At 41.1% G+C, this 25391-nt stretch overlaps 1 protein-coding gene across 7 annotated transcripts; it reads left to right on the top strand.

Annotated features, from left to right (window-relative positions):
* The first annotated feature begins 62 nt into the window (after nucleotides 1–62).
* LOC105285985 (potassium voltage-gated channel subfamily KQT member 1) lies at nucleotides 63–21364 on the top strand. Of its 7 annotated transcripts, none has more exons than XR_003407345.1 (14): nucleotides 63–3158; nucleotides 4204–4789; nucleotides 9967–10057; nucleotides 11016–11142; nucleotides 12035–12210; nucleotides 12384–12524; nucleotides 12744–12854; nucleotides 13091–13297; nucleotides 15029–15049; nucleotides 16844–17100; nucleotides 17521–17631; nucleotides 19142–19298; nucleotides 19542–19790; nucleotides 19869–19954. XR_003407345.1 is itself a non-coding variant. In XM_011350573.2 (14 exons), the coding sequence occupies exons 1-14, from the start codon at nucleotides 2828–2830 to the stop codon at nucleotides 19968–19970; spliced, it is 2526 nt and encodes an 841-aa protein (XP_011348875.2). In that variant the 5' UTR covers nucleotides 63–2827. The 7 variants fall into 7 exon arrangements, 6 of the variants coding, with proteins under 6 accessions (XP_011348875.2, XP_011348878.2, XP_011348874.2 ...); XM_011350573.2 differs by having other exon boundaries at nucleotides 16859–17100; nucleotides 19542–19664; nucleotides 19869–19970; XM_011350572.3 differs by having other exon boundaries at nucleotides 2828–3158; nucleotides 19542–19664; nucleotides 19869–21364.
* Nucleotides 21365–25391: the final 4027 nt, after the last annotated feature.

Here is a 25391-nt window from a genome sequence, read left to right on the forward strand (position 1 = left end):
CGCGCGAGATCGATCGAACAGTCATCTCGATCGGAGATCGAGCCGATCGGTGACGGTCGTTTTGTCAAAATTTTATCAATGCGCATTAATGTCAGCGACGCGTCGATCATCGATGACCAAGCCCGCTGCGTTTTGTCCTTCTTTTTTTTCTTTTAATCTATTCTTAATACCGATACCGACGGTAGTCTGCATTTTTCGTGCGCGAAAATTCCACACGAGATAAGCAGAAGCAGGAATACTCCAACATTTAGACGCGACACCGTGATTTGCTGCGTTCGCTGAGTTTAAATGTCACGGCTGGCAGTCGATTATCTGCGAATACGAATTTTACAGATTGAACGACTTTCGTGTGAATTAATCAGCAAAGAGATCTGGAAGGGTCGTTTCCTCGGACCTCGTGTTCGTCACAGTGACTATGCACAGATAGTTGTCGTTTCAAACTTCAAAACGTTCAATCTTTATCGAAACTTGGTCTAAGGAGGAACGATAGTGAGGAACGAGTCACCAATCAAAGAGATCACTGTCATTGAAGTTGGTCGAGCGAGACACGAAAAAGAAACAATGAGGAAGCCGAACTCACTGGTGTTTTACACGCCGATTCTGCGATTTCTTTTTTAGGCTTGTGGAAAAAGCAAATCTTTTATCCTTGTTTTTTAATTATTGCGGTGGCGAGTACGAGCCCGTGTGCGAACGCTACACGTGCAGAGTGCAATTTTTAGACAATTTTGTTGAACAATTAGAGATGCACGTGTCTGGGTGATCAGTAGTAAGCGCAAATAAGGGAACTGAAGCAAAATGATGTTGATCACGATTGCGACGTGAGGTGCATTGGTCGATGATCTTGCGAGTTCGGAGAGAAAACTGGAAGACTGAACACGGTCAATCCGACTCCGTCGAGCGACACCGCTCAGAAAGGTCAGAAGACGCTCTGACTGTCACCGTTGGGGCTAATGCACTTCGGTCTACGATTCGATAGATTTGTCGTCGACAGGATGGACAAAGTTGAATGACGCATTGATATTTTACGATCGCGACTAGTTGTGTAAACGTAACGAGAACTGTCCGATAGTATCACGCGTCAACGATACGACGTCAGAGTTATGATTTCGCGGCAATCCAGCTGTCGCTCTCGTGGCTCGTTCTTACAGAGGCGCCAGAAAAGGGTGTTCGGACAAACGCTGTTAACGTCGTTAACGTTCTGTGATCTCGTGATGGCAGTCGAGTGTTGGGAAACCCCAATGCGAGTAAAGTGGCTTTGGCGGTGTTGAAAGAGATTTCGGCATTTACGGCACATGTATCTCGGTATTCACACATACGTAATACACACACTAATGATCTGTGATTTCACGCTAATCTTAAGAGCAATAACGAAGCAATCATAAAGTGCATTAAGGGAGCCATAGTTGTTTCGAGGTAATCATGAGAAATCATTTCATATCGTTTCACAAAGAGGAATCGATGAGGCAAAGTTCCTTCGCGAATTACTATCAAGTTGCTACTTATAAGAAATGTTCTCGAGATTGAACGACTCTAATAGCTGATGGTTCATTTTTTCCATTTTTGGAGAAAGAACTCCAAAGTTGACCTGAGCAAATAATAACACCGGCAGAGAAGAAGCAAGGGTACATCTTACAGTATTTACGCGCTTTATACGAATGATAATCATCGAGAATCATCGAAGAATCACGAGCTGTATTTGCATATATTGATTACTCTGCAAATGGCAGATCAAGTTGACAATGTTCTCGTGGAGATGGTTTTCGTCGCGGGAACACGCTGTTATCTCTGCAACGTTCTAGAAGGAAAGATTAAGCTCCGTCTTGGGAAAAAAGCAAGGTTCGCGCGAAAGAATCACATCGAATAAAAGTGATCAACGTTGCGTCGCGGGAGAAACGGAAATGCACCGAATAGATATCGCGATATCGTTTGACGACGCGCTCGATTATTCGCGCTCGAGTGGAAGAAAGGAGACACTTGGAAGAGGAGATACGCCGATCGGAATTCTATTACCATGGTAGTCTAGATAAATACTCGAAGGATTTCCACGGTTAAGATCGATCACATTGGTCTCAGCAGTCTACCGGACATTCATCTTCTAGGGAGCAGAGCGAGAATTATCTCTCCTCTTTCCTTCTCATTTTCTCATCTTCTTTTTTCTCCTTTGCCACCTTCATCTTTGTCTGCTTCCTTTTGCCTATGGCGCACATTCACGTCTCCTCTCCGGGTCGTGCCATATCGTGGACATTATGCATGACCCTACCGTCGAACATCTACGTATCTGATATCCGTGATCGCCTCACTTTTATCCTAAAGGCAACAACACTATCGTTGAAGGTGAGCAATTTTATTACGAGATACTATCCATTTCGTGAGATCGAACAGGATCGATGTGATACATGTTCAACGTTTGTGGAATGCTCGATAATGGATAGACAAAGAACAGATGAAAGTGACTGATGCAGGGAGATGCAAACTTGGGAAATCCACGAGGACGGTCCACGACGATCGTTGATCGAGCGGCTCCATATCTCTCGAGATAGGAGAACTGCCGGAAGGTTACATCCACGTCTTCATCAAGCGCGATCGACAATTTCGGTGACGACGATCGGATCGAATAATTCTATCGACAATATCCATACTCTTTCGGGAATAATCTCCGACGACAGAAGACTGCAAGAGTCACGTGGTTCGGATATCCCGAAACGGTTATTGTGTGAACGCAGATTTCGGTGTCTCGATCGGGGACCATGAACAAATCGCGTGATCGGGCGATCGTCCGGCAAACAAACAGCCGCTCGTCGATCGTGATCGGAAAGATTAATCCGGGATGCTGCAAGCTGTTATGCTAGGTAGTGGTCCGGGACGGGGGAGACGCGAGTGGTATCCAGGATTTTATCTTCAACATCGTCGTCTTGGCTGCAGAATGAATCGCGGCGAGCAAGAGACCCTTTTTCGGCAAAGCCGGCAGATTACGCGAATCGTACCTTCCCGCGAGGATCTCGTCTTGAGCGTTCTAAAATCACCGATCAGCCAACAACAGCAGCAGCAGCAAAAGCAACAACAGCAACGACAGCAATATCGGCCTCCGTATCAGTCACATACGCAAGGCCACTTTAACTGCCAAGGTCGTCCAGATAATAAGAAATGCAATCATTCAGGTATACAAGACTAAAGCCGTTCTCCTAGTCGACACGTGCTCGCGTGTAACTTTGTAAACTAGTGCGACAAAGGTATGCACCGTGGATAATTGTTTTACCGAGTCACGATGCATTTCTTACGATGCGTTTTTACGGAATACCTACCTGTTTTTGCAAAAGTCGAGATTATACCGTATTCCCATCAATTTGTATAGTCAGCTCAACAAACAGACAAAACGGAGCGACTTTTTTTCTCGACTAGAAAGAGAAAAAAAAACCTCTTTGCTCGATACTCGAGGCTCAATTTGCGACGCGATTTGGATTCATTTGTAATGGACTTTTGTTATGTCTCGTTGCCATAGATAGTAGAGCGAGAGAAAGAGACGCTTTCATAATAGTTGCGCGGGGGATAAAAGCGCGTAAGTCGGATTTGCGGTCGATTGTTCCGTCTTCTCGATAATGCCGTTGGCGTTCCTTCGTATAGAATAAATATTATAACGTCACATCTCTCGTTGCCCTGTTATTTTTTGCGTATTCGTATTCGTCATAATTTTTCGCAACACATTTCTGAAATGACAGAGAAAGAATCGTTTGTCGTCGGATTGATTAAACAGTTGATGAAAGAATTTAGCTAACTTTCTGCTGAATATTTACCGTTAATTGCCATATCGTTCCGTAATTTTTTATCTCGAAACATGTATTTAACAAGAAATATTCGATTCTCTATTTCACAAATAGGCTTCTCGATCGCAGATACACATATTCGCGCGAATATTACTCCGCGGTGCTCGAGTGGTTAGAATTGCAAATGCTTTGTTCTGATCACATGAAATATTTGAATAATTCTCGCTCGATGTTCAATCTGTCTATTTATGGCTCGTCTAAGACTTCGTCAAGCTTCGATTGTTTCATTTGAGGATTTAGCGTAACGATCCTCTAGTGTCGATTAATATCTTGTTGTTCCGACGCGAACTCCACGCGCCTCGAGAATCAAGGTATCGCATAACGTAACCGCGACTCAATCCTTGGCCGAACCTGGCCCAATATCAATCCTGGTAATGCCCAGGTGACAACCAGGCGTACAACGAGAGTCTTCCACGGAGCAAGGACCAAGGATGCTCTAGGCAAGCGGACAAACGGTGCAACGTCGCGACCGCATCCTACGCCGCTCTCCAGGGTAGCGAGGACGAGCTCACGGCCGAGCAGAGCCTCGAGGCAGCCGAGGACGTCGCATTGAAAACGCCCGGCAGCGAGACCGAGGACACCGAGGATAACGGCGCGAATGCGGAGGAGTCGTCCTCTTCACCCGCGCGTCGATTCACCTTCCTGCGTCGTTTCCGCTCGCCGCGCTTCGGCGAGGCGCATCACAAGCGGGTGCCGACACCCATGAAGCGCAAGTACCGACGCAGAAAGAGTAAGGAGGATATTATCAACGACGATGTGACCGGCCCCGAGGAAGAGGAGGAAGAACCACCGAGTCCCGAACAAAGTGGCTTGCCCGATCCTTACTATCCGATCTACCTGCCGATCGATCAAGCCTTCAAGGCCAAGTATGTGTTCCATCACAAGAGGGGCAAGACCTTTCAGGAACAACTGTACGTGTTTCTCGAGCATCCTGGCGGCTGGCTGTGCTTCGTTTACCATTTCGCTGTGTGAGTATCTCCATCTGGAATTGCAACAGTTACGACAGTAGCAGGAACAACAGCAGTAACAGCGTTGGAACGATCGACGATCGTTCTAACAATTAAAGATTAAAGCACATGAGCGTGTCATAAAAGTATCGCATCAAAGACTGCTTGCGTCCCGTTTCCCCCTTATGGTGCACGAATATCGATTTCGTCGTCGTGGCCTTTGACACTTGCCATCAGTCCCGAATCAGTCCGTCTATCTCGCGAGCGCGCAGACCTGAATACCTAGGAATACTTTTGGGAACATCGATAAAAGAGAGTTTTCATTTTGCATTTTCATCTCTCCCTCTTCCTCGTGTGAGGTTTCTGATAATAAGTCGCGCCATCGAACTTTGGACGACGCGAAAGTCGAAACGTTACGATCAGAAGTTGCCACGGAAGCGTCTGTCATTTTGCGTTCGATGATACTATCGTGTATGTTGTTACACACGCCATTCATTTCCGGTAACGTACCTCTATTTTTCCGAATCGGGACATATTTCTCCGTTTTTGCGTATTCTTTTACACGCTTTCAAATCTGAAAAATCTGAAAGGAGTTTTCATCTCGGAACGTAATAACTGTTAAGATCTCTCTACAGAGATCGTTCTCGTTTTCACTGCGGAAACACACACGATTTCGCTATATTCTATGTTCTTTCCAATATGGAATCTCTTCGCGACTTTTGAGAAAACTGCGCAGTGAAGGCATGAATTTTCAAGCAGTTCAGGAAGCAGACAAGAAGAAGCTCAACCGCGCGTGATCATTGCATGATCATGGCGAATAATGTGCAGTCTTCGTGCAGCTTTAATGCCGCACCGTTTATACAATCGTTAGACGGCTGGTTAATGAAGTTGCGCTGCACGAAACGTTGCTGTAAATATTTAATTGTCCGTGCGATTGTATTGATCGGCTGCTAGTGCTCGTTATTATCTGTTATCATACTATTACTATTGCTCGAAAGAAAGGGAGAGAGGATGGCGGAATCCTAAAGAATGGTCAAAGTGAAATATAAGGATTCAATTTGAATTCCGTTTAGGACACTCTGTCTGTTTGTTGAAATTATACTAATCGTTCTACAATTTGATTTCAGTTTAAACGACAATTTCTTGGCTGAATTTGCAATTTTTCTAGACAACTACAACATGCCAAATGTAGTTAAATTAAATAATCATGCTCATTCACGGCTTTGAAAGACCCGATCAAGCATCAAGAAAGCACCATACACAGTAAAAAATAAAATGTTAATTTTAACATTTTTTGCATGTCCCAGAAAGTCCACTCTAAATTTTAAGTTAAAGTAACTCATTCGTCATATGTTACTTCTTGACAAACTAGAAATGTTAAGTAATTAACACAATACTTTACATTTATTTTTGTTATTGTAACTTTAAGTGTGATGTAAAAATAACATACAAAGTAATTGAAAACTACATGGAAGAGAAGTTACAATAACTCATCAGAAAAGTTGATAGAACATTTTCGTTCGTACAATATGAACATTTACTTTTTATGTTATATTAACACATGATAGTAATTATCTCAACTTAAATTATTGTTGATAGAAACATTTAATTTTAGTAAATTTGATTATTTTATATGTCAAAGTTCATGATTATTTGAAGATTTACTTTAACTTCTTTTAGAATGTTAAACTGACTTTGTGACATGTTGATTGTTTAAAATTATTGTGTTAAAAGCATTTCAAATAATATTCCATTTCTAAGAGACATATACAAAATGTTAAGTTATGAAGTTAACATTAATGTAACATATAAAATTGTTATAAAAATAATAACATATCAGTTGTATGTTAATTTTACATTGAAGTAGTAATCAAAACATGGCAACACAAGAAAATTTTAACACATGGACGCACAATTTTTAACGGTGTACATGCTCTACAAGACAAGTTTACCAACTCGTAGCTTCCAACAGGAACAATACCGATTCGACCGGTCTACTTTCGAGCAGGCGTAAATAGCAGCGTATTATTAGGCCCAATGCATATGCAAGCTATTTGCGTGTGGTTTGTTATTCTTAGATGAAAATCGCGCGCGGTAATATATCGATATCGCGTACGTAATGACATATTTTATTGTTACGGAGATTACCGAGATCACGCCGTGAAAGGCTGTTTAGTAAATTTTTTAGTAATTCAAACGTGATCGAGAAAATGCGGAGCTGAGAAGAATCGATCGGTGCAAGCTGCGATATACGTAAGCAGCATAGTTAACACTAACGAGATATTTTTGACCGTTAAATTTTGCTCGTTTGCCGAAACGAATTACGTTGATTCATGTCCGATGATATTGCGTTTATATGCGTCGATATTCATGCATCAGCTGAAATATCAAATTCAAAGGGAAGATAATTAAAGCACAAGTACTCTTGTTTTGTATCGCAATATCGAGAAGTTGATGTTATTCCGAGCGAGCGCTCGGATCCAGCTAAAATTAAATCGCAATGAGTGTGTACGTAAAGGACGCGATATAATATCGCGATATTGACGTTCGTGCCGTAGACAAACCAAACACGCATGTTCTACCTCTTCTTGATCGCGTAGCGTTAGCGCTGATATCAATTTGATGTGCAGGCGAGGTATGTACAATGGGGATGTACGCATGTCCAGTCCAGGCATTTTAGGTACCTTTAGCTCTATATGAGCGACACGGAACCACTCGTCAATGTACGAGGGCCACATTCGTACAGGAAGAGAGACAGGCGCACGATCAAACAGCGAAACTCTAAATATCTAAATGACGACGATACATTACGTTGCGTTTTATCGCGAGTAGGTAGACTATGTGCCTACACGCGTTTGGCGTTTTCACAATTACGCAGAAAGCGTTATCGTCATGCTGTATGTTGCGAATTTAGCGAAACACCTATGTAGTAGTTGACGATTCGGCTAGCTCGGCAGAAGATGGACGAGTTCCGAACGAGGAAAAAAGGAGGAATATGTTAGACAATTATCATAGTAGGTCGATGAAGGTGACCCGTGCGGTTATACGGAACAGAACTGTACATACATGTCGGGATTATAGGCCCTCGACACGCTATCTTAAAGAGTACTGCGCGGCAGCGCGAGCGACCGCGGAGAAGCGACTTTGTTAATGGCGCGGACTCCTCCCGTTGCTTAATGAGGTAACGCTCAATGATAAATTACTTGCACAAACAACGGAAGCGCCGCTGCTGGAGATCGATCGCTAGATCGTAGCGCAATTACCGCTCCCGTTAGGACTCGCGTATATCGGTGTGGTTTGCTTTGCCGTCCCTTGCAACCCTTTCCTACATCTCGCTGTTTGCTACTCGCGCGTCGCACAAGGCGATTGGGGATTGATTGAGAAAACATGGAGAGTGATATGTCAGCGCTCTCATGAGAATGTGTTGCATCAATATCGACATCAGCGCGTGTATCTTGCTGGAACATTTACGATCCTTTACGATAAATTTTTTCCTGAAATTTACTTACGCGGTGAAACGACAAAATTCTCGTACAAATTATTGACGAATATTTCTCTATTCGATTATCGCGTATACACGCGGCCTTGTTCGATGGTAGATTTGCTACATGGTCCTCTCTCTCTCTTTCCCTCTTTCTGGATACACACACACACACACACACAATATATCCATATATATGGATATGTATACAGGGTGTCCCGACTTTTCCCGGATTTTTTCACAAAAATAAAAATTATGTACGCAATGAGTTAGTGACGCATTTCAAAATGTTGTCCTTGCACATCGATACAAGCTAGACATCGACGTAGTACAGAATTTGTTACGGTACGACATTCCTGAAAATTTGGTTGCATCTCAGTAACTGAATTAGTAATTCGTTGCTTTAAATCTATCTGGTACTCTCCTGTTAGGAAATCTACGTTGATACTCTCGTACGGCAGCTCGTGCATTTCCCTCACAGAATCCGTACACGAAATGAATATCGGTGTATTCCTCATTTGAAAACACTTTTGGCATTCTGATAGTAATTGCTAGTTCACACGACGATTGAAATCTAACAGCTACTGTTGTGAAAGTAACAATCCTACCGAATCGTTTCAACATAGCGAACATGAATACATGTGAATACACATAACATAAACATCTTGGACCTTCCAAATTCTACACTATGTTCCGTTGTTACTTATCTGATATTTCTTTTCAATATTGGTTTATAACTTTGTAATAAAGCATTTCTAAGCAAACTCGATATAAGAATTTTTTCTTATTTCCACTAGTAGAATATGCTCCCGCAGTTTGTCGGTTAAAACCCGGGACACTCTGTATATGAATATATACACACATCTATACTATATCCCAATAAAATGTTCTTACAAGTTCTTACAAGGTATAAAGTTACGCTTCTCATAACGCCGGTGCAATCAGTAACACACATGGGTATTATACTGTACGTAGTTAGTTTATCGAGTAATTTGTCAGTTTGACTAGACTCAGGACATAGTATTCCAACAAACATTGTAGTTTGTTCTAGCGGAAAAACGGTTAAGCATGCCAAGCATTTTATTATTCCTTGAGCATTAAAACCGAGATAAACTTCTAGGTGCAACTAAACGTACATAGCTCAATGACGCACGAACTGCAACGCGAAATGGAAATGGAAATAAATCTGCAGTCTTTTATTGAAACCTGATCTCATTAAAGAATGCTGTGGACGATACTTAAATTGGTGATAGTTTATTTATTTTCAGTTATCGCACAAAATTAACGCAATATTTAAATTACCATTAACGAAAACTTTTACATTAAATTTTGTTTCTAAATTTCATATCGTGCGCAGCACGCGCAAATGATTTCCAATATCACGTTTCTTCTCTTTTTATTCCTCATTTTGCTCCAATCAATTTCGATAACGCGTACGATAACGTATGTTGCATGTATCGCTTCATATATATGTATATATACACACGCATTCGTGCAAGGAACCAATTCCACATTCGTATAAAAACGTGCAGCTAAATAATGGCATAATAATTGCAAAAGACACTCTCTGCTTCATTGTGTGCTGTTTGATCAAGTATGTTATTTCAGTTTCAGGAAGAAGATGTAATTTTAATGAAACTTGTTCAAAAGATTGTTGAAAAGATTATTTCGTCGTAAAGACCGTACTGTATGTTATGTGAAATGTTTTTCTTTTCAGGTTCATGGTGGTATTGGTGTGCCTCATATTTAGCGTCTTGTCAACGATAGACCAATACAGTAATTTTGCAAACGAAACCCTATTTTGGATGGTAAGTAGTGCATGTTTTATTATTAACTGTGATGATATATATATATATATATATATATATATATATATAATGTACGACCAAGATTGAACCAGATATTATAAAAGCACCTGGGTCATGTGATGGTGACGATGCTATTAAAAGAAGCACTGCGGAATTGCGGAAATAAGAATATTTCACCGCATCCGCATCAATAACGTACAAAAAGACAGAAGGCACGGATCTTTTCACGTTACCTTTCGCACAGTGGAGTTGAATTTACATAAAAGTAAACGTCGTTCAATTAATCCTCGAAAAAGATATTAAACGCGGACGATTTATCGGACGAGGATAGACTCTGTTATCTAGTTGTCGGTGAAACAAAGTTGCTTCGTGCGCTTCTTTTCTTATTGCTGTCACGAAACTGCACAAATAAAATTAATTAATTCTTTCTCTCATCTCATTACAGCAAAAGTCCAACTTTGCAAAATCTCGAGCAGCAATACGAAAATCAACATTGTCCATGAATCGCTCTCTCGTTTGATGAAAACTTGCGAGAGCGACATTTTCATGTCGTATACCGTTGTATACCGCTCCTTTCATTCGCAGCATAATGATGCTTTCGTCGGAATTCGTTCTGGATCGTAAAAAAAGATTGTAATAAGCCGGTTCTCAAGGATCTCGTTGCGTTGCAGTTTGAACGTCGACGTCCTCGACATTTTTCTAGGGCGTCCCGTTGATACAATAGCGCTGGGTACAATCGATACAACGCGGCCACTTCCATCCATATACCACCGCGTTCATTGCATATTCATTTAAGCGATGATTCGCTAATGTCCATACTGATCCACGAAAACGTCACGCGCGTGTTTCTTTCGGCAATCTTGTACAATTACACTCGTCGAGTCGAATTACCAATCGATTCAACCTATTGAAACGTTTAGAATAAATATAATAATCGCGTATCTTGTTACCTGTCCAGGAAATATGTCTGGTGGTCTTCTTCGGGGTCGAGTATCTCGTTCGGCTATGGAGCGCGGGCTGCAGATCAAAGTACATGGGTTGCTGTGGACGGTTACGATTCGTACGGAAACCGATTTGTATCATAGGTGAGTCGCGGTCAGAACTAATCCGATATATTCGCATATTATCTGATCGAGGATACAAAATTGGATCGTGAGAATTGTCCCTTTGTCTCGGATCGCTTATGTTGGACCAGGCTGTCTGCCGCCCAGCAACCAGCTCTGAGCAACTTTGTGAGATTAAGTCTTCTACCTCTGATACCGGATTCAATCTGCTAAAATGGCGAATACTGGGTGCCGCGTATCGCGAGCATCGTTCCGTCACAAGCAGGGATCGGCATCAACGATATTTTCAGTAATATTTTCAGCTTTGATTAACAATTATTTTGATAATCAGTAATCAACTTCGAGAAATTTATTATTAATTGATTAATCAGTAATCAAGATCAACAATTTTTTAATTGCTCGGTTAATCAGTAATCAAAATGAACAATTTCTTAATTACTCGATTAATCAGTGATCAAAATAAACAATTTTTCTATTACTCCAGTAATCAATAATCAAAGTGAAAAATTTTTTAATTATTCGATTAATCAGTAATTATAGTATAAAATATTTTTGTTACTTGATTAATCAGCAATCAGAACGTAATAATTTTAATTACTTGATTAATCAGTAATCAGACCGAAAAATTTTTCAATTATTTCATCACTCAGAAATCAGTGTCAGATGTTCCTTGATTATTTAGTTGATTTTTTTCTGGATTAATCAATTAATCGGGAATTATTTTTTCCTGTTAAATAAATAATTAAATACTCAAGTAATATTAATTTATTATTAATATTTTGCCGATCCCTGGTCACAAGTCTCACGAGAGTAATACACAAACGCATGATCCGCGTTAGCCGAAAATATGATCCAATTTTGATCCACGTAGAATCACATTGTCCATAATTGTATGTCCATCATTTTCCTATAGATTTAATCGTCGTGGTAGCGTCCATGGTAGTTTTGTCGGTGGGGAGCAATGGTCAGGTCTTCGCCACTTCCGCCATCAGAGGCATCCGATTCCTGCAGATCCTGCGGATGCTTCATGTCGATCGTCAAGGCGGCACGTGGCGGCTCTTGGGCTCGGTGGTTTTCATACATCGTCAGGTAAATCATCATCGCGAAGATACGTTTAACAACGTATCAACGTAAAGGAAAATCTCGATTACGAGCATCTCTTTAGTTTTCCCATTTCTCTCTTATTTGCGAACTACTTGCACACATGTGCCCGTACACACACACACGCACACACATACACACATGTTTCTCTTATTCGATAGGAGCTGATTACAACGCTGTACATTGGGTTCCTAGGCCTTATTTTTAGCAGTTACTTTGTGTATCTCGCCGAAAAGGACGCAGTAGGACCCGACGGCAAAACGGACTTTTCCAGCTACGCCGATGCGCTCTGGTGGGGAGTGGTGAGTCAATTGTCGATTCCAATTCTTATTAATTAACTGCATGCAATGCGTTACGCAAATCACTTATCGGAGCGTGATGCGCTACATTAATTGGATTGGATTGCCCATCGGATTTTATGGATTAAACCATTAACAGGGTGGATAACTGTTTTTAATATCTTATGAGATGTATTCGTACGCGGGGAAAAAAGCGATGTGATGCTTTTTAACGTGTTATAGATCACGGTAACGACGATAGGTTACGGTGATACAGTTCCAAAAACGTGGATGGGAAAGATAGTGGCTTCGTGTTTCAGCGTATTCGCTATATCGTTTTTCGCACTTCCAGCTGTAAGTACATACGTTACTAAAATATTCAGTTGTTTCATTACTTGCAATTAGTTGAGAGCACTTACGAAACGTAAAAGAAATTGCATTGCATTCTCCGTAAATGCGTGGCGTTTCTCTCAAGGAAAAAAAATGCGTACTTGCCTCATCGAGGTCTCACCAAGAAAAGAACGCAAAGAGTGAATCGTTATGAATCGCATGTCGCGAGATTTTGGCGACGTTTTCACGTCCTTTTTCAGGGTATTCTGGGTTCCGGCTTTGCGTTAAAAGTGCAGCAAAAGCAGCGGCAGAAGCACTTCAATCGTCAGATACCAGCTGCCGCGATGTTGATACAATGTCTGTGGCGATGTTACGCCGCTGACAAGGCCATCAACAGCGTCGCTACGTGGAACATCTACATCAAAGATCCGGCACCGACCGGGCAACCCTCGACTCCTCTGGGCAAGGTAATGTTCCCGTTTACGAATCTGCCAGAGTCGGGCATACTAGCATATTAGCTGTTGATTGTTGATGTTCTTAGTTGCTTATATATACTATGTTATTTGGAAGTTTCAACTTCGCGTCGCGAGTAATTAGTTAATTACGCTGAGAAGAGAAGAGAGACGGATTCGACTGATTGCAAATCTTTTAATCAGCTCGGCGAAATACGCGAAAAGTATATCCTCTTTCTCCGTTCCTTTTTCTCCCTCTCCATCCAACTTGCAGCTCTCTGCGCGACTCGCTCGCGCATAACCGAGAATACCAATTTTTCTATGTGATATTATAATTTTACGCGTCGTATTCGTCGCGTCAATTGCTCCGAAAATCGCGCTACTTTTCGCCTTGGTTGTCTTTCCTTCCTTTTAAGCGGATCGCGAGAAATGAAATTTGTGTTGTGTCGTCGACCTATTGCGCAAATAAGTGTGTGAAACAGCTCTAAGAGAAAAATGCAGTGCATACGAGCCAAAATGCACACACGTGTTTTTAAATGGTTCTTTTAATTGGAGTTTACGAGATTGAGAACTAACGAACCGTTGTCGAATAATCTGACAAAGACTTTACGTGCATTTTTTTCATGGAAGTAAATAAAAAGTGCGTTTGGCAGTGGTGCGGCTTGCAAGCGGAGAATGCCAATTCTGTTCAATGTTCTCAATGTGCCGTTATTTAATCTAGCGATAATATCCAGATTATTCTGTTTTCCCTCCATGTTGCTAGTTATATACGTATGTGTTCATGCAATTAACGGTGCGCTTAGAAGCTTTCATATATTAACTCCCCAAAGATGACGAGCAACTGTGCTTTTGTCCACGTTAGTTTGGATTTGGTTTTTACAATGCATAACATAAATGTGGACAGTTTCCTTAATGTTTCTTAATGGACTGTTTTGTTAATAGTTTGTTTACCCTTTGATGAGTACGTGAGATGTAGTCGATCCATCATTATCATTAAATCGAGATGTTAACGTTAGATGAATTAAACATACATCTTTTTTTACATGAGTAATTATCTTTACTTTTTTATCGTGATGGAGCCAATTTTTTCGAAAGTTCTAGCCGATAAAATTCCTCGCATTATCGGTTTGATTATCAGAGTATCGTAAATAATGTATCGTAAATATAGATTTCATGAAAAGTTGTTTATATTACATCGTCAGTTACTTAGTGCGTAATGTGATTTTTTTGCATAACTTGTATTTTCATCCGATCGATTTTGCATATGCAAATCAAAATAACGGATACGGTATTTTCAGAATTTTCAGCTTGATTTTCCATTACGATTATACTCGATTTTCATTTTTTGCTTGTAGCACGAAAGTCATAAAAAATCATAAAAGACCAAAAATGCCAAGAATGTCTGTACAAATGATAAATTATTTTTCCCTTTTGCTCGTTTACTTTTTTCACAATCGTTACGTTGCAGCGTTACCTCTGCGATACAATGAAATTATACGGCAATTACTCTTGGAGTCGAGAGTGAAACTATTGTAGGATAGTCTATTGGCACATTTCGCGTATGCTCAATTACGACCCGTAGCGACTGCATTCGGCAGGGTAGTATTTCCATTTTGCATCTGCTGCCAAGATTTCCATTTTGAAAACCGTCCAAATCTCGCGATAGATTACCCGAAATGAAATAGTAAACAGCGCTTGTGTTTCGATTAGTTATAACGATGATAAAATATACCTAATATATTTCAGTTGATTTGTGTAAAGAAGATGGTATGTAAATTGTTTATATTTATTTCCATTCTTTCTCTTCTTTGCATGTTTATTTTTTTCCAACTTTTGTGCCACATTTGTTTACACCTTTCTGTTATACACCGTCAAACGTCTCTATTCTCTATATTATAACATGTAAGTCGAGATCACACTATACTCACTGTGTCTCTGCTGAATGTATTATATAATATTATATAATCGAATATATGCAAAATATCAACGATATATATACGTGTATGTATGTATGTATATATATATTCGAGACACTGTCAAATATATAATATATAATATATAATAAAACCGTTTTTTCGCCACACTATTAGCTTTTAATAGAAGATGATTGTTTGAAATTTATTGATTGTACGTATACTAAATGCGCTACACTTGCTGCAAACGCGTTTTCCTGCATTTATTTTCTCGCGTTGACAGATATATCTTCCTCCTCCTTTCAACTTGATACAATTATTCTTATTCTCTCGTTATGTTATGCCAAGAAATTGCCAACAAAATTAAAATCACAAGATATTTCGTTCGCTCGTAAACGATGAATCGTAGAAATGAACGTTGCGCGGCTTATCGGACGATGGTTTGTCTACCTGCGAAAAGTGATGAAAAAATTACACTGCACTTTGAGGACTAAATGTAAATGTGCGGCGAGAATACGGATCAAGGTGTTTAAGATTTACTTGTTTTAAGATCACTGAAGCTACCTACATCGGACTTTTGGTTTACAAAAGAGAAAAGAGAAACAGCTTTTATTGACATATAATCACGCTGCTTTTTTAGCTTTAGAGTTGCGCGATTTTTCTTCTACTCCATTGGATTGTATCGAGAAAATGTGCTTGATTATAAGAGAATTCCTTTTTCACTTTTGGTGCCATAAACGCTGACTTTTCTTTTGATGAGCCAAGTATATGAGCCAATATGTCCTTGACGCAATTACGTCAGGTTTTATTCGAGTAAGCTAGACTTTCGTACAAGCTTCTCAAAGCTCGTCGCAACAGAGAAATAACGTAACCGTTTATCTCATGGTGCTTTTATACTTTTGGCTTACTGGTATTTCTCTTGCCGCATTACGCTACCTTCAACGATAAAAGTCTGCGTTATGCGATACAAGATTGACTGTACTTGACGATATTTTTCATGCATGTGCCTGAATTACATGTAACATTTGTAACTTTGCAAAAACAATTGCATAAACATACGTTACTCCTCGTTTTTTTACGTCGGCTCGCAAAACGAAAGTTTGTGGTATCGCACTTGAGTTTACAACGTAAAAATGTGACTTTACGCCGGTCGCGCAGCTTATTGAACACACAGTATTAAATATCCTCTAAAATGTACGGTATTATTGTGAAAAATGGGGATATCGATCCAATAATCGATAGAGATTTGTCTCTAAAACATTTCACCAAGTTCTGAGAGCTAGAGAAACAAGTATCTCGTATAATACGCTCGGCATGTTGATAGTATATACTCTCTGGGGATCATTCCGCAATGGCTCCAGAGTACGATTACGTCGAGTCGTTTCGCACCGAAATGTTCACCGCAAACGACATTGGTCCGCGACTGGCGTAATATCCGTAATAAACGTTCTGAATGTTCCGCGGGAAAAATTACCGCTTTTGCATGCCGGGGTATCTATCGGATGACGACGACGATGACGACGACAACAACGGTGATGATGATAATGATGATGGACTCGCGTCGGAAAAGCGACCAGACAGTCAGCTAGTAGGGATAGTGCATGCTGTGTTCGATGTGTGTTGTAATGGGAGGGCACCGGGGGTTCAGTCTCTGATGATCCAGGTGGCAAAGAAGGCGAGCGTGCTGAAGAGGCGGAAGTCGCGAAATCGAATGGACGGTCAACAACAGCAACAGCAGCAGCAACAACAACCGCCGAATCTGCCGCCCACGATATCCGGTGGAATATCGGCTGGTGCCGGGACTGGACAAAACGACAATCAACGTCTCGAGAGCGAGGGCGATGTAGTTTTTTATATGGAAGAGCCCAAGGCGGGCACGCCGAATCGTGCTAGACGCGACAATCGGTGAGCAACTCTTGCAAAGTTTCTATAAAAATCGAAAGAAAGAAATATATATGTGTGTATATGTGAGATACGGCTCATGATGGAATTCTATGTAAAATGAAACGCACAACATTCGAGCATAGTAAGAATTGATGGAAATGATCAAATGATGTTTATACGCAATTCGGCACGGAATCGCGGGTTTCACCGTGTATATACATTACAGCCAATATAATATACCAATAATATTTCTCTCAATAGTGAAGACATGGCCAAGAAATTGCTCTAGAAAAAGACTGCTCATATGTCGTATGCGTTGCGCGTAACAACGAAACTACTTGTCGCGTGAACATACGACAGTCTCCTCCGAAGAGCGAGCTTTTTCTGGAGCAATTCCACGATGTCGAAAGAGCTAGTTCGCAAGCCCGTTAGTCTGAATAGCGTATTTCCGATTGGCAGGGGAAGCCTCTTTACTTCGCAGACGAGCTCGGTGACAGAGGCGACCAGCGACGAAATCGACATTGACATCGAAGAACCTCAAAGAGTCACCACGTGAGTATTCATCGAGTCTTAATCGTCAAGTGAAATAATAATCCTGTCGCATTCATTATCTCCGTTCGTAGCACAAGATTGTATTCTCATACGTTTCGATAAATGTCATGTACCAACACATCCTACGTGTTATTTGAAAGCTTGAGATTTATGATTCGTTCGATGACTAAAGCGACTTCCCAGTTACTATCGCCATCGTGATGGTGGTGGTCGATAGTCGAGTTATTAAACGTCCATTTCGCGTGTGTATACCAAGTTAGATCGCGCCGACCGAAATCAGAGTGTAGGAAGCCGAGAGGAACGTACATCTCCATGCAAATTACTTCCACTTTGTATGCGGAATCGATAGCGCCGGGAATTTTCGCGTACTTGGAGCCGTACCATAATGTACCGATAAATATCGCGCAGATAATCACGCAAGTTGGTGCGAGATAAAGCAAAAGTCTACGACAATGGTATGTTCGGAGATGTCTTTGATGAAATTTAATCTCGTAAAAATTTGAGAATGGCTCATGCACCTACGTGATCGTTTGAACCTCGAGTCGTTGAGGTGTTTCGATTTCTTTGAAGGAAAAATCGATACACGCACAGTTCGACACGAGGATGGCAAATCTCAAACATTACTCGAAATCTGTGTATTATACATTTGAGTAAACTGTGAAATTTCCGCTGGTTTTAATTTGCGAAACGATTATTATGAATCACCGTCGCGCTGAAAATACATTTTTAAACTCACGGAGATTCAGTGGAGGATAAAAGTTGCGGCCTCGTCGTCGACCGTTTCGCGCCATTGATATTTCGAGAGAGTCGATTCTGCGGTGCGAATGAAACGTCCACAGAAAAAAAGTCCTTTTTTCCGACCCTCACACAGACCTCGCAAGTGCTTTTCCCAGCGCGCCATTACTTTGCGCCGGTGAGTGACCCAGATTTTGCAGCGTCGAACGCGCCGCTCGTTCACGTACGCGAACTTGTACGTGAAGACACTCGTCAGATTTCCCCCCATCTTCACGAACCCTCTTTACTTTTTCGGTTTACCTATTTCCGTCCGAAGCTTTCTTATGCTGCCAACCAGAGAGATATCTCTGAACGTTCCCTCGTCAAGTCGAGCATTCGCGTCTCGATCTCTTTTCGAAACGTTATCGTGCACCAACCGGGAGGACTTTGGGTGATTTATGTTACCCGGTTAAATATTACGCTTTATTAATTATTTATCTTATCCGAAACGAGGCGAGCGATGCGACACGGGAAACGAGCTGTATCGAGTTGCATCTTACCGCACACCGTGTTTTACCCGAGAAAATGAAATTAGCAAAGATCTCGCAACTCGAGGAGAAATAAATTTCCCTTCCAAACTGAGTCAAGCGAATCTGACACTATTGCTAACGCTCACGCATCAAGTGTTATCGCAATGTGATATCTCAATGACGCGAAATATTTTTAGGAGCTGGAATAAATTTTCATTTCACAGCGATTTGTCGGTTTAAATCGCAAACTTTGATTCGCTTCTTAGGTTGACGGAAGCACATCGAAATGCTATTCGGGCAATCAGGAAGATCAAATACTTCGTGGCGCGCAGAAAATTTCAGCAGGCTCGGAAACCGTACGACGTTCGTGACGTAATCGAGCAATACAGCCAGGGTCATCTGAACATGATGGTGAGGATCAAGGTGAGTCGGTCGTCTCCATTACATTCGATTTTATTTTCCCTCCTCTACCGCTCCACAGTGCCCTTTCCAATCTTTTGCCCCGATGCTTGCCGTTTGAAAGAAACCCTCGATTATTTCATGTGGAGAGCGTCAGCTGGTTCGTTCGTTCGTTCGTGTCTCTTGCGAAATTTTTTCCGTTCGTCGCGTAACGGATCAGTAATACGCGTACGGTGACAACTAATCGCACGTTTGACTTGTCTGTAGGAGTTGCAAAGGAGATTGGATCAGACCCTGGGTAAACCAGGGAGCTACCTGGCGGGAATCGACCGGGCGGGCAATGTCAAACCCATGACGATTGGTGCGCGTTTGTACCGAGTAGAACAGCAGGTGCGTCTCCTTTGATCGAGCGAACGTTATCACGAGTAGACATTCTTGGTGACTATGTTCGCGGGAATTTGCCTGTGATCTTGATCCTTATTATTTATCGGACCTGAGAGGTTTTAATCCCTCGAGGTGAAAAAAGTGGGATACGATGATTACGGCTCGACGCACCGCAGTACACCGGAGTACTCTGCAACTTTTTCTTTTCAGCTGTCGGTGATGGACAAGAAGCTGGACCAGCTGACGTACGTGCTGAACGCACTGGCGCAGAAACAACAGATACCTCTGCGTAGCATAGAGGACGACGTGTAACAGAAAGCCCCCGGCGAGCTCGTGCAATCCATTTTACGGTCACCCGTGGTTCCACGAGTCCTACCTCGTGTCACCATAACTACGGTGATGCCAAATATGCTGAGCGAGAGCTCTTGACGCTACACAATAATACCCCGAACACGTCCGAAAAGTACAAACCTTGAGGCGGATGGCGCTGTTTGGCTCCATTCGCCTCTGGACCCACGGATTCTCTCAATTCACAGAGGATGCTACATGGATAGGCTGGTGTCTGAGGAGCGGCACGACGATCAACAGGAAGACGCGACATTGGGAGAGACCGAGATCGCGAGAAGAGTCGAAGCGTTGCGAACGACAAACTCAAACGCACAGGATGCATAACTGAATCGATCGATCAACGAGGCGCGGAACCAACGAATAAAAATCATCGTTTGATTTGTCGACTTGACAAAACGATCGCGAATATCGCGCGCGTGAAACGAAAATCAATACGTGCGAGATACCGCGCGCAGCCGGTATCGAGGAACGGGCGCAAAGAGATGCATTATTCATCGGACGGCGGGGATAGGCTCGCAAACTCGCGGAGGTCGATCTCGTTGAATCGGAGAAAACAAAACGAGAAAAAAAACGAAAAATAAAAAACAAGAAAAATCAAAAGAAAGGAAAAAAAATATAGGATATCGACGCTGTTCCATGTATTCAGTTCGCCGAAAGAATGGATAAACGCCAATGGGAACATCACCTCGGGCCAACTAGGGATATAATAAAGAGGAACAATAAGAGAGCAATCGAACTTCCTAGAACAGATTTTCAGGCTGTTAATTAAATTAATTAAAAACTCAGGATCGACTCGAACGACGATCGCTTCGAATCGCTCCTGGTACCAAAGAGATTTCAATGATTCCAACGAGAGTTTGACGGCGTCGAATTACGGTTCCGTATTTCGCATATATAGATACGTGATACGGAGTCAATTCGGAGACTGATCTCGCGCGAGTGCGCGCGCGTGTGCGAGCTCCTGACTCATTCGTACGTCCCCTTATTTATTTCTTCGGCCTAGCACAAATGTAGAGATACATCGAGATAACTCGCTTTAAGCCCGCATATAAGAGTCTCCATGTTTTTTTACGGCATTGCGTCCGATACACCCGCCTGTAACGCTTAAAGCCCCTAACGAGCAATACGTCTGCGTAGGTGATAGGTGCTGTTCCGTGAGATATCTTCGAGATACATGTGTATGTATCCGTAATATTATATTAGTCTTCGATACACGCGTGAGTCTTGAGGGAGCGTATATAACGCTCTTTATTTGAGGATACGCCATGCAAAACGAAGAAGAAGCAAAAGTGTACATATATATCGCGAATCTTGTGTGGAATCATATCGCTCTCGCCTATACAGTACCAAAAAAAGAATGCAATTTATATTTGATACGTAGATTATTTATGAAACATTATCGTAGCGTTAGTCTGTACTAAGCTCTCTTACGCAGCGAACGAAGCTGCGAGTTGCATGCAGCACGAATCCCGCTGCCGATTTTCTCCTTTTCTTTCTCTTTCCTTTTCTTGTTAGATCGAAAGGTGGCCGACTCGAGGGACAAACGCTCGGAAGATCGACCAAGCGGGGGTAGTTGCAATTTTTCTGATTTCTCGACTGCCAAACTAGTTTTAAACGAGGCGAGGCAAGGTAGACGATAGATTCGCGTAGTGATTAACAGGCAGATTCGCGTTGTTTCGCATCTCGCAGCTTTGCGCCGATCGGTAATAACGACCAGTCACTTCTCGCCGGCAGGAGATCGTCCTTTACCAAACGAATCTGTCGCACTTTATATTATATATTATATATATATATATATATATATATATATATATACATTGTATATCTTTCACCTTATACAGATACTATGTACATATATACAGTGAGGTAGAATTAGCGACTTTCTTAAGCCGAGCGCGGCTTCTAAAAGTATTTTTAATCACATGAAAAGAGACATTATACATATACATGTAAGTGTAGGGGGTCCAAAGTATATACACGTTTTACAAGACTTTCTCATGAACTAAAACACCACTGGCTTTACTGCTGCAAGTGGTGCTTGATTCGAGAGCCGATTACTCACTAAACATTGCACATCGCGGCTGCACACTGTGTTTATCCCATAAATCGGTTGTAATTTCCCTATACATGTTGTTTTGTATAATCATGTGTTTTTGTCTCTCGACTAGTTCGTCTCGGTTTCTCTCATGATGAATGCTGAAATTGTAATAAAGTACTTTACATCACTTCTCTATCACTTCTGTATCAAGTGCGCGATTGTTCCCGAATCAAGCACAACTTTTATCGATTATAATAAAGCGGTAGTCAAATGGATGCCTTAAATCGGAAACGTGAGCGCGCGAATTTTTATAATAAAAAGTCCCAACTGTTCGGAAACGTACAAATGATTTGTGTGAAAAAACGACGACGTTAGTCGATATATCGAGAATCGAATCTCCTCTCCTTTCGATCAAAATACATAAAGACCAGACACCCGCGCCACCGACTTTTGTAATAAGCTCTGAAGAAATCCTCCGGTTTTGATAACGCCGAAATTCGGTACGTATACTTTTGACAATTTTACATGGTTCTGCTGCCTAGTCCCTGTAATCGTTTTGTACAAATCGATTCTGCGTTACTTGACTACCGGCTTATTATGAGCGCGCGTTTCATCAAAATGTACGAAGAAAGTGCACGGGAGAATGTAAGCAAAAAATACTCTGTAAAACACGCTTTAGCCTGTGCGTACGAGCACACTCTACGGTGCCTCTCACTCAACTTGCTCCACTTTAACGCGATTTATTAAGAAAATCTGCGAGAATACGCGTAGATCCTAAACGATATTGTAAATTACGACGATACAACGCAGCTCTTAGAAATAACAGCGCGGCGGACAATTTTTCATTAGTCTCTCCGATAGAATCGCGTTATACATATTATCAAAGATCCCGATCTCGCCTTCAGGGAAATCTCTTGATATTACTACTAGTCTTATTACTCTCATCTCTGCCTTTTGACTCTGATTTCGAGCAACTTGAGTAACGTTAATGAGAGAAATGCTTCGCACGAAGCGATAGATCGCGAGTATTAGAACACGTACACGTTCGACAAAATTTAGATATGTAGGCGCTACAATAATACAGCGAAATCGTCGAGATAGATAGTGACGTCACCGTATAGGTGCTACAAGTAGAGACAATCAATAAATATCATCGTTCGAATGTGGGTGCTCTGTGGGAAATGATATCGGATTTCCTTTTGTGATTCAGTGATATTTTCGAGGCAAATTTAATTTCTCAACGAAATATATATAAGTTATTTAATTTTCTCTATAAATACGCAGATCGATGATATATAACGCGCTCCAAGAGCGCGCGCGCACATCGTTGTTTTACATAATTATACATTATTCTACCAAAGCCGAGTAAGATGGTGCTAGAATAGGATATACGAAAGAGGATACGGGAATCGTTTCAGCCAAGTGTACCGGTATTCATTTTCTCAAAGACAAGGATTCGTTTCTTCTCCAATAGCACCGATAATGGACCACCCTGTGTGAAATACATAAGACTTTTTTTACTTTTTTTTCTTTAAAAAGAATAGACCCTCTTTATCTCTCTCAATTGTGCAGTCACAAATCTCATTCGATTTTCATTGAAACACCATATCTCTCTGAAATGCTTATGTTTCTCGCGTTTCTCTTTAGACAATTCTTTTCAGAATCTTCTGTTTATCTAGATATGGATGAATCGTGCGTGTGTGTGTATAGAGTGTTGCATAGAGGACAATGAACAATGTCTTCTTATCAAACTTGAGAATTAAACGAGAATTAAGCAAGGAAAAGTAGCTGCTAATAGGAAGAAATATATAACGTAGGTACGAAGAAATATCTAATGCTATATTGAAAGAAATACTCTTATAAAAAAATGTCGAAATGCAAGTAGTGTTCGTGAATCGGCCGAAAAAAAGTATGTAACAGAATTTCTATTAAATACATGTACATACGTTGCGTTACATGTGTACAAGTCATGCACACGCGTATGTAAATGGATTAGAGGTATACTTGTATACATGTATTTGGAAATTACTTAAGATTGATATATAAAAGTTGGAGTTATTATATTCATATAATGTACATATGCATATATTGATGATAGCTCTCTCTCTCTCTCTCTCTCTCTCTCTCTTTTTTCCGCGATAAAACAACTTAAGATGACGTCAGCATTGAATCTCTAGTAACAACGTTAAAGTTCAAGCAAACAAATCAAATGAGAAAAGTTTAAACTACTCGTGGCTTAAAAGTGATATAATGTGTGTACTCTATTTTAGCGGAATAGTTTGAAAAACCGCGTCAGACTATTTTCACTCTGCGAATGCCTCCCCCTCTCTTTCTCTCCGTCTCTTTTTGTCTTAGTGAAACTCGTGAAATACCTCCGCTCCGTAGTCTCGAGTCCAATCTGGAGCTAACTTGTACAGATCTCGTCTAGTTGTCAATGATGACGCGCTTAGTTAGAAACTCAACGACCGTAGAATTTTCGTGAAATGCGCGTGTTTTCATGACTCGTGTGCCTATAATATGTCGTCAGATGCTTGGGCATTTAGAAAAATACTTGAAAAAAATACGCAATTTTCTTTCTTTCTTTCTCTCTCGTTTCTCTTTAATGAAAATGTCTTTGTGGAGTCTCATCTCGCGTTATACCCTTACGATGTCGCGACACTTTGTTGAAAAATGCACGAAATACGCAAAGGAGAAATTGGCCACGTGTTTGAAATTGCACTGTTTTTCGCAAACCTAATAACCGTTTTAGTATTAAATGGACGAAGAATAAAAAGAATCGAAACTGACAGGCTGTTGGCACGTGATGTTGCATCTTTCAATTTAGATCACTAGATAGATAGTGTAATGCGTAATCGATGAAGGCGTAATCTAGATATTCCATATGTAGATCGCAAAATAATGTCTACAATGCAGACGCCCAGCCGATGCTATCGAAAATATTTCTCTATGCTGCATCCAAACTGAATTGATTTTCAAATTACGATGATGTTACAATAGAATGCCTAGCGTGTGATTCGTATCACGGTTACTACTACGCTTTCGATTAGAGTTTGCGGACTCGTACATCATCGTAGAGCCTAAACGAACAATCAGATTTTATACTACTAGTGTTAGTAGAGAATACTACTGTCGCGCAATTTTATCGAAGCAGAGTTTGTTTTATCTTTCTATAAATCTCATTTTACAAAAGATTTACCAAAGATACAGATAGATAGTAATGGAATATAACTAGCAAATTTATTGCGCGAAGGATGTTACATAAATATGTTACATGTTATTTATCATTATTACCCTACATACACACACACACACATGACAGAGTTATTCCTCGCGCCCAAGATTTCTGA

The sequence above is a fragment of the Ooceraea biroi genome, chromosome 12, assembly GCF_003672135.1.
Source record: "Ooceraea biroi isolate clonal line C1 chromosome 12, Obir_v5.4, whole genome shotgun sequence".
NCBI lineage: Eukaryota > Metazoa > Arthropoda > Insecta > Hymenoptera > Formicidae > Ooceraea > Ooceraea biroi.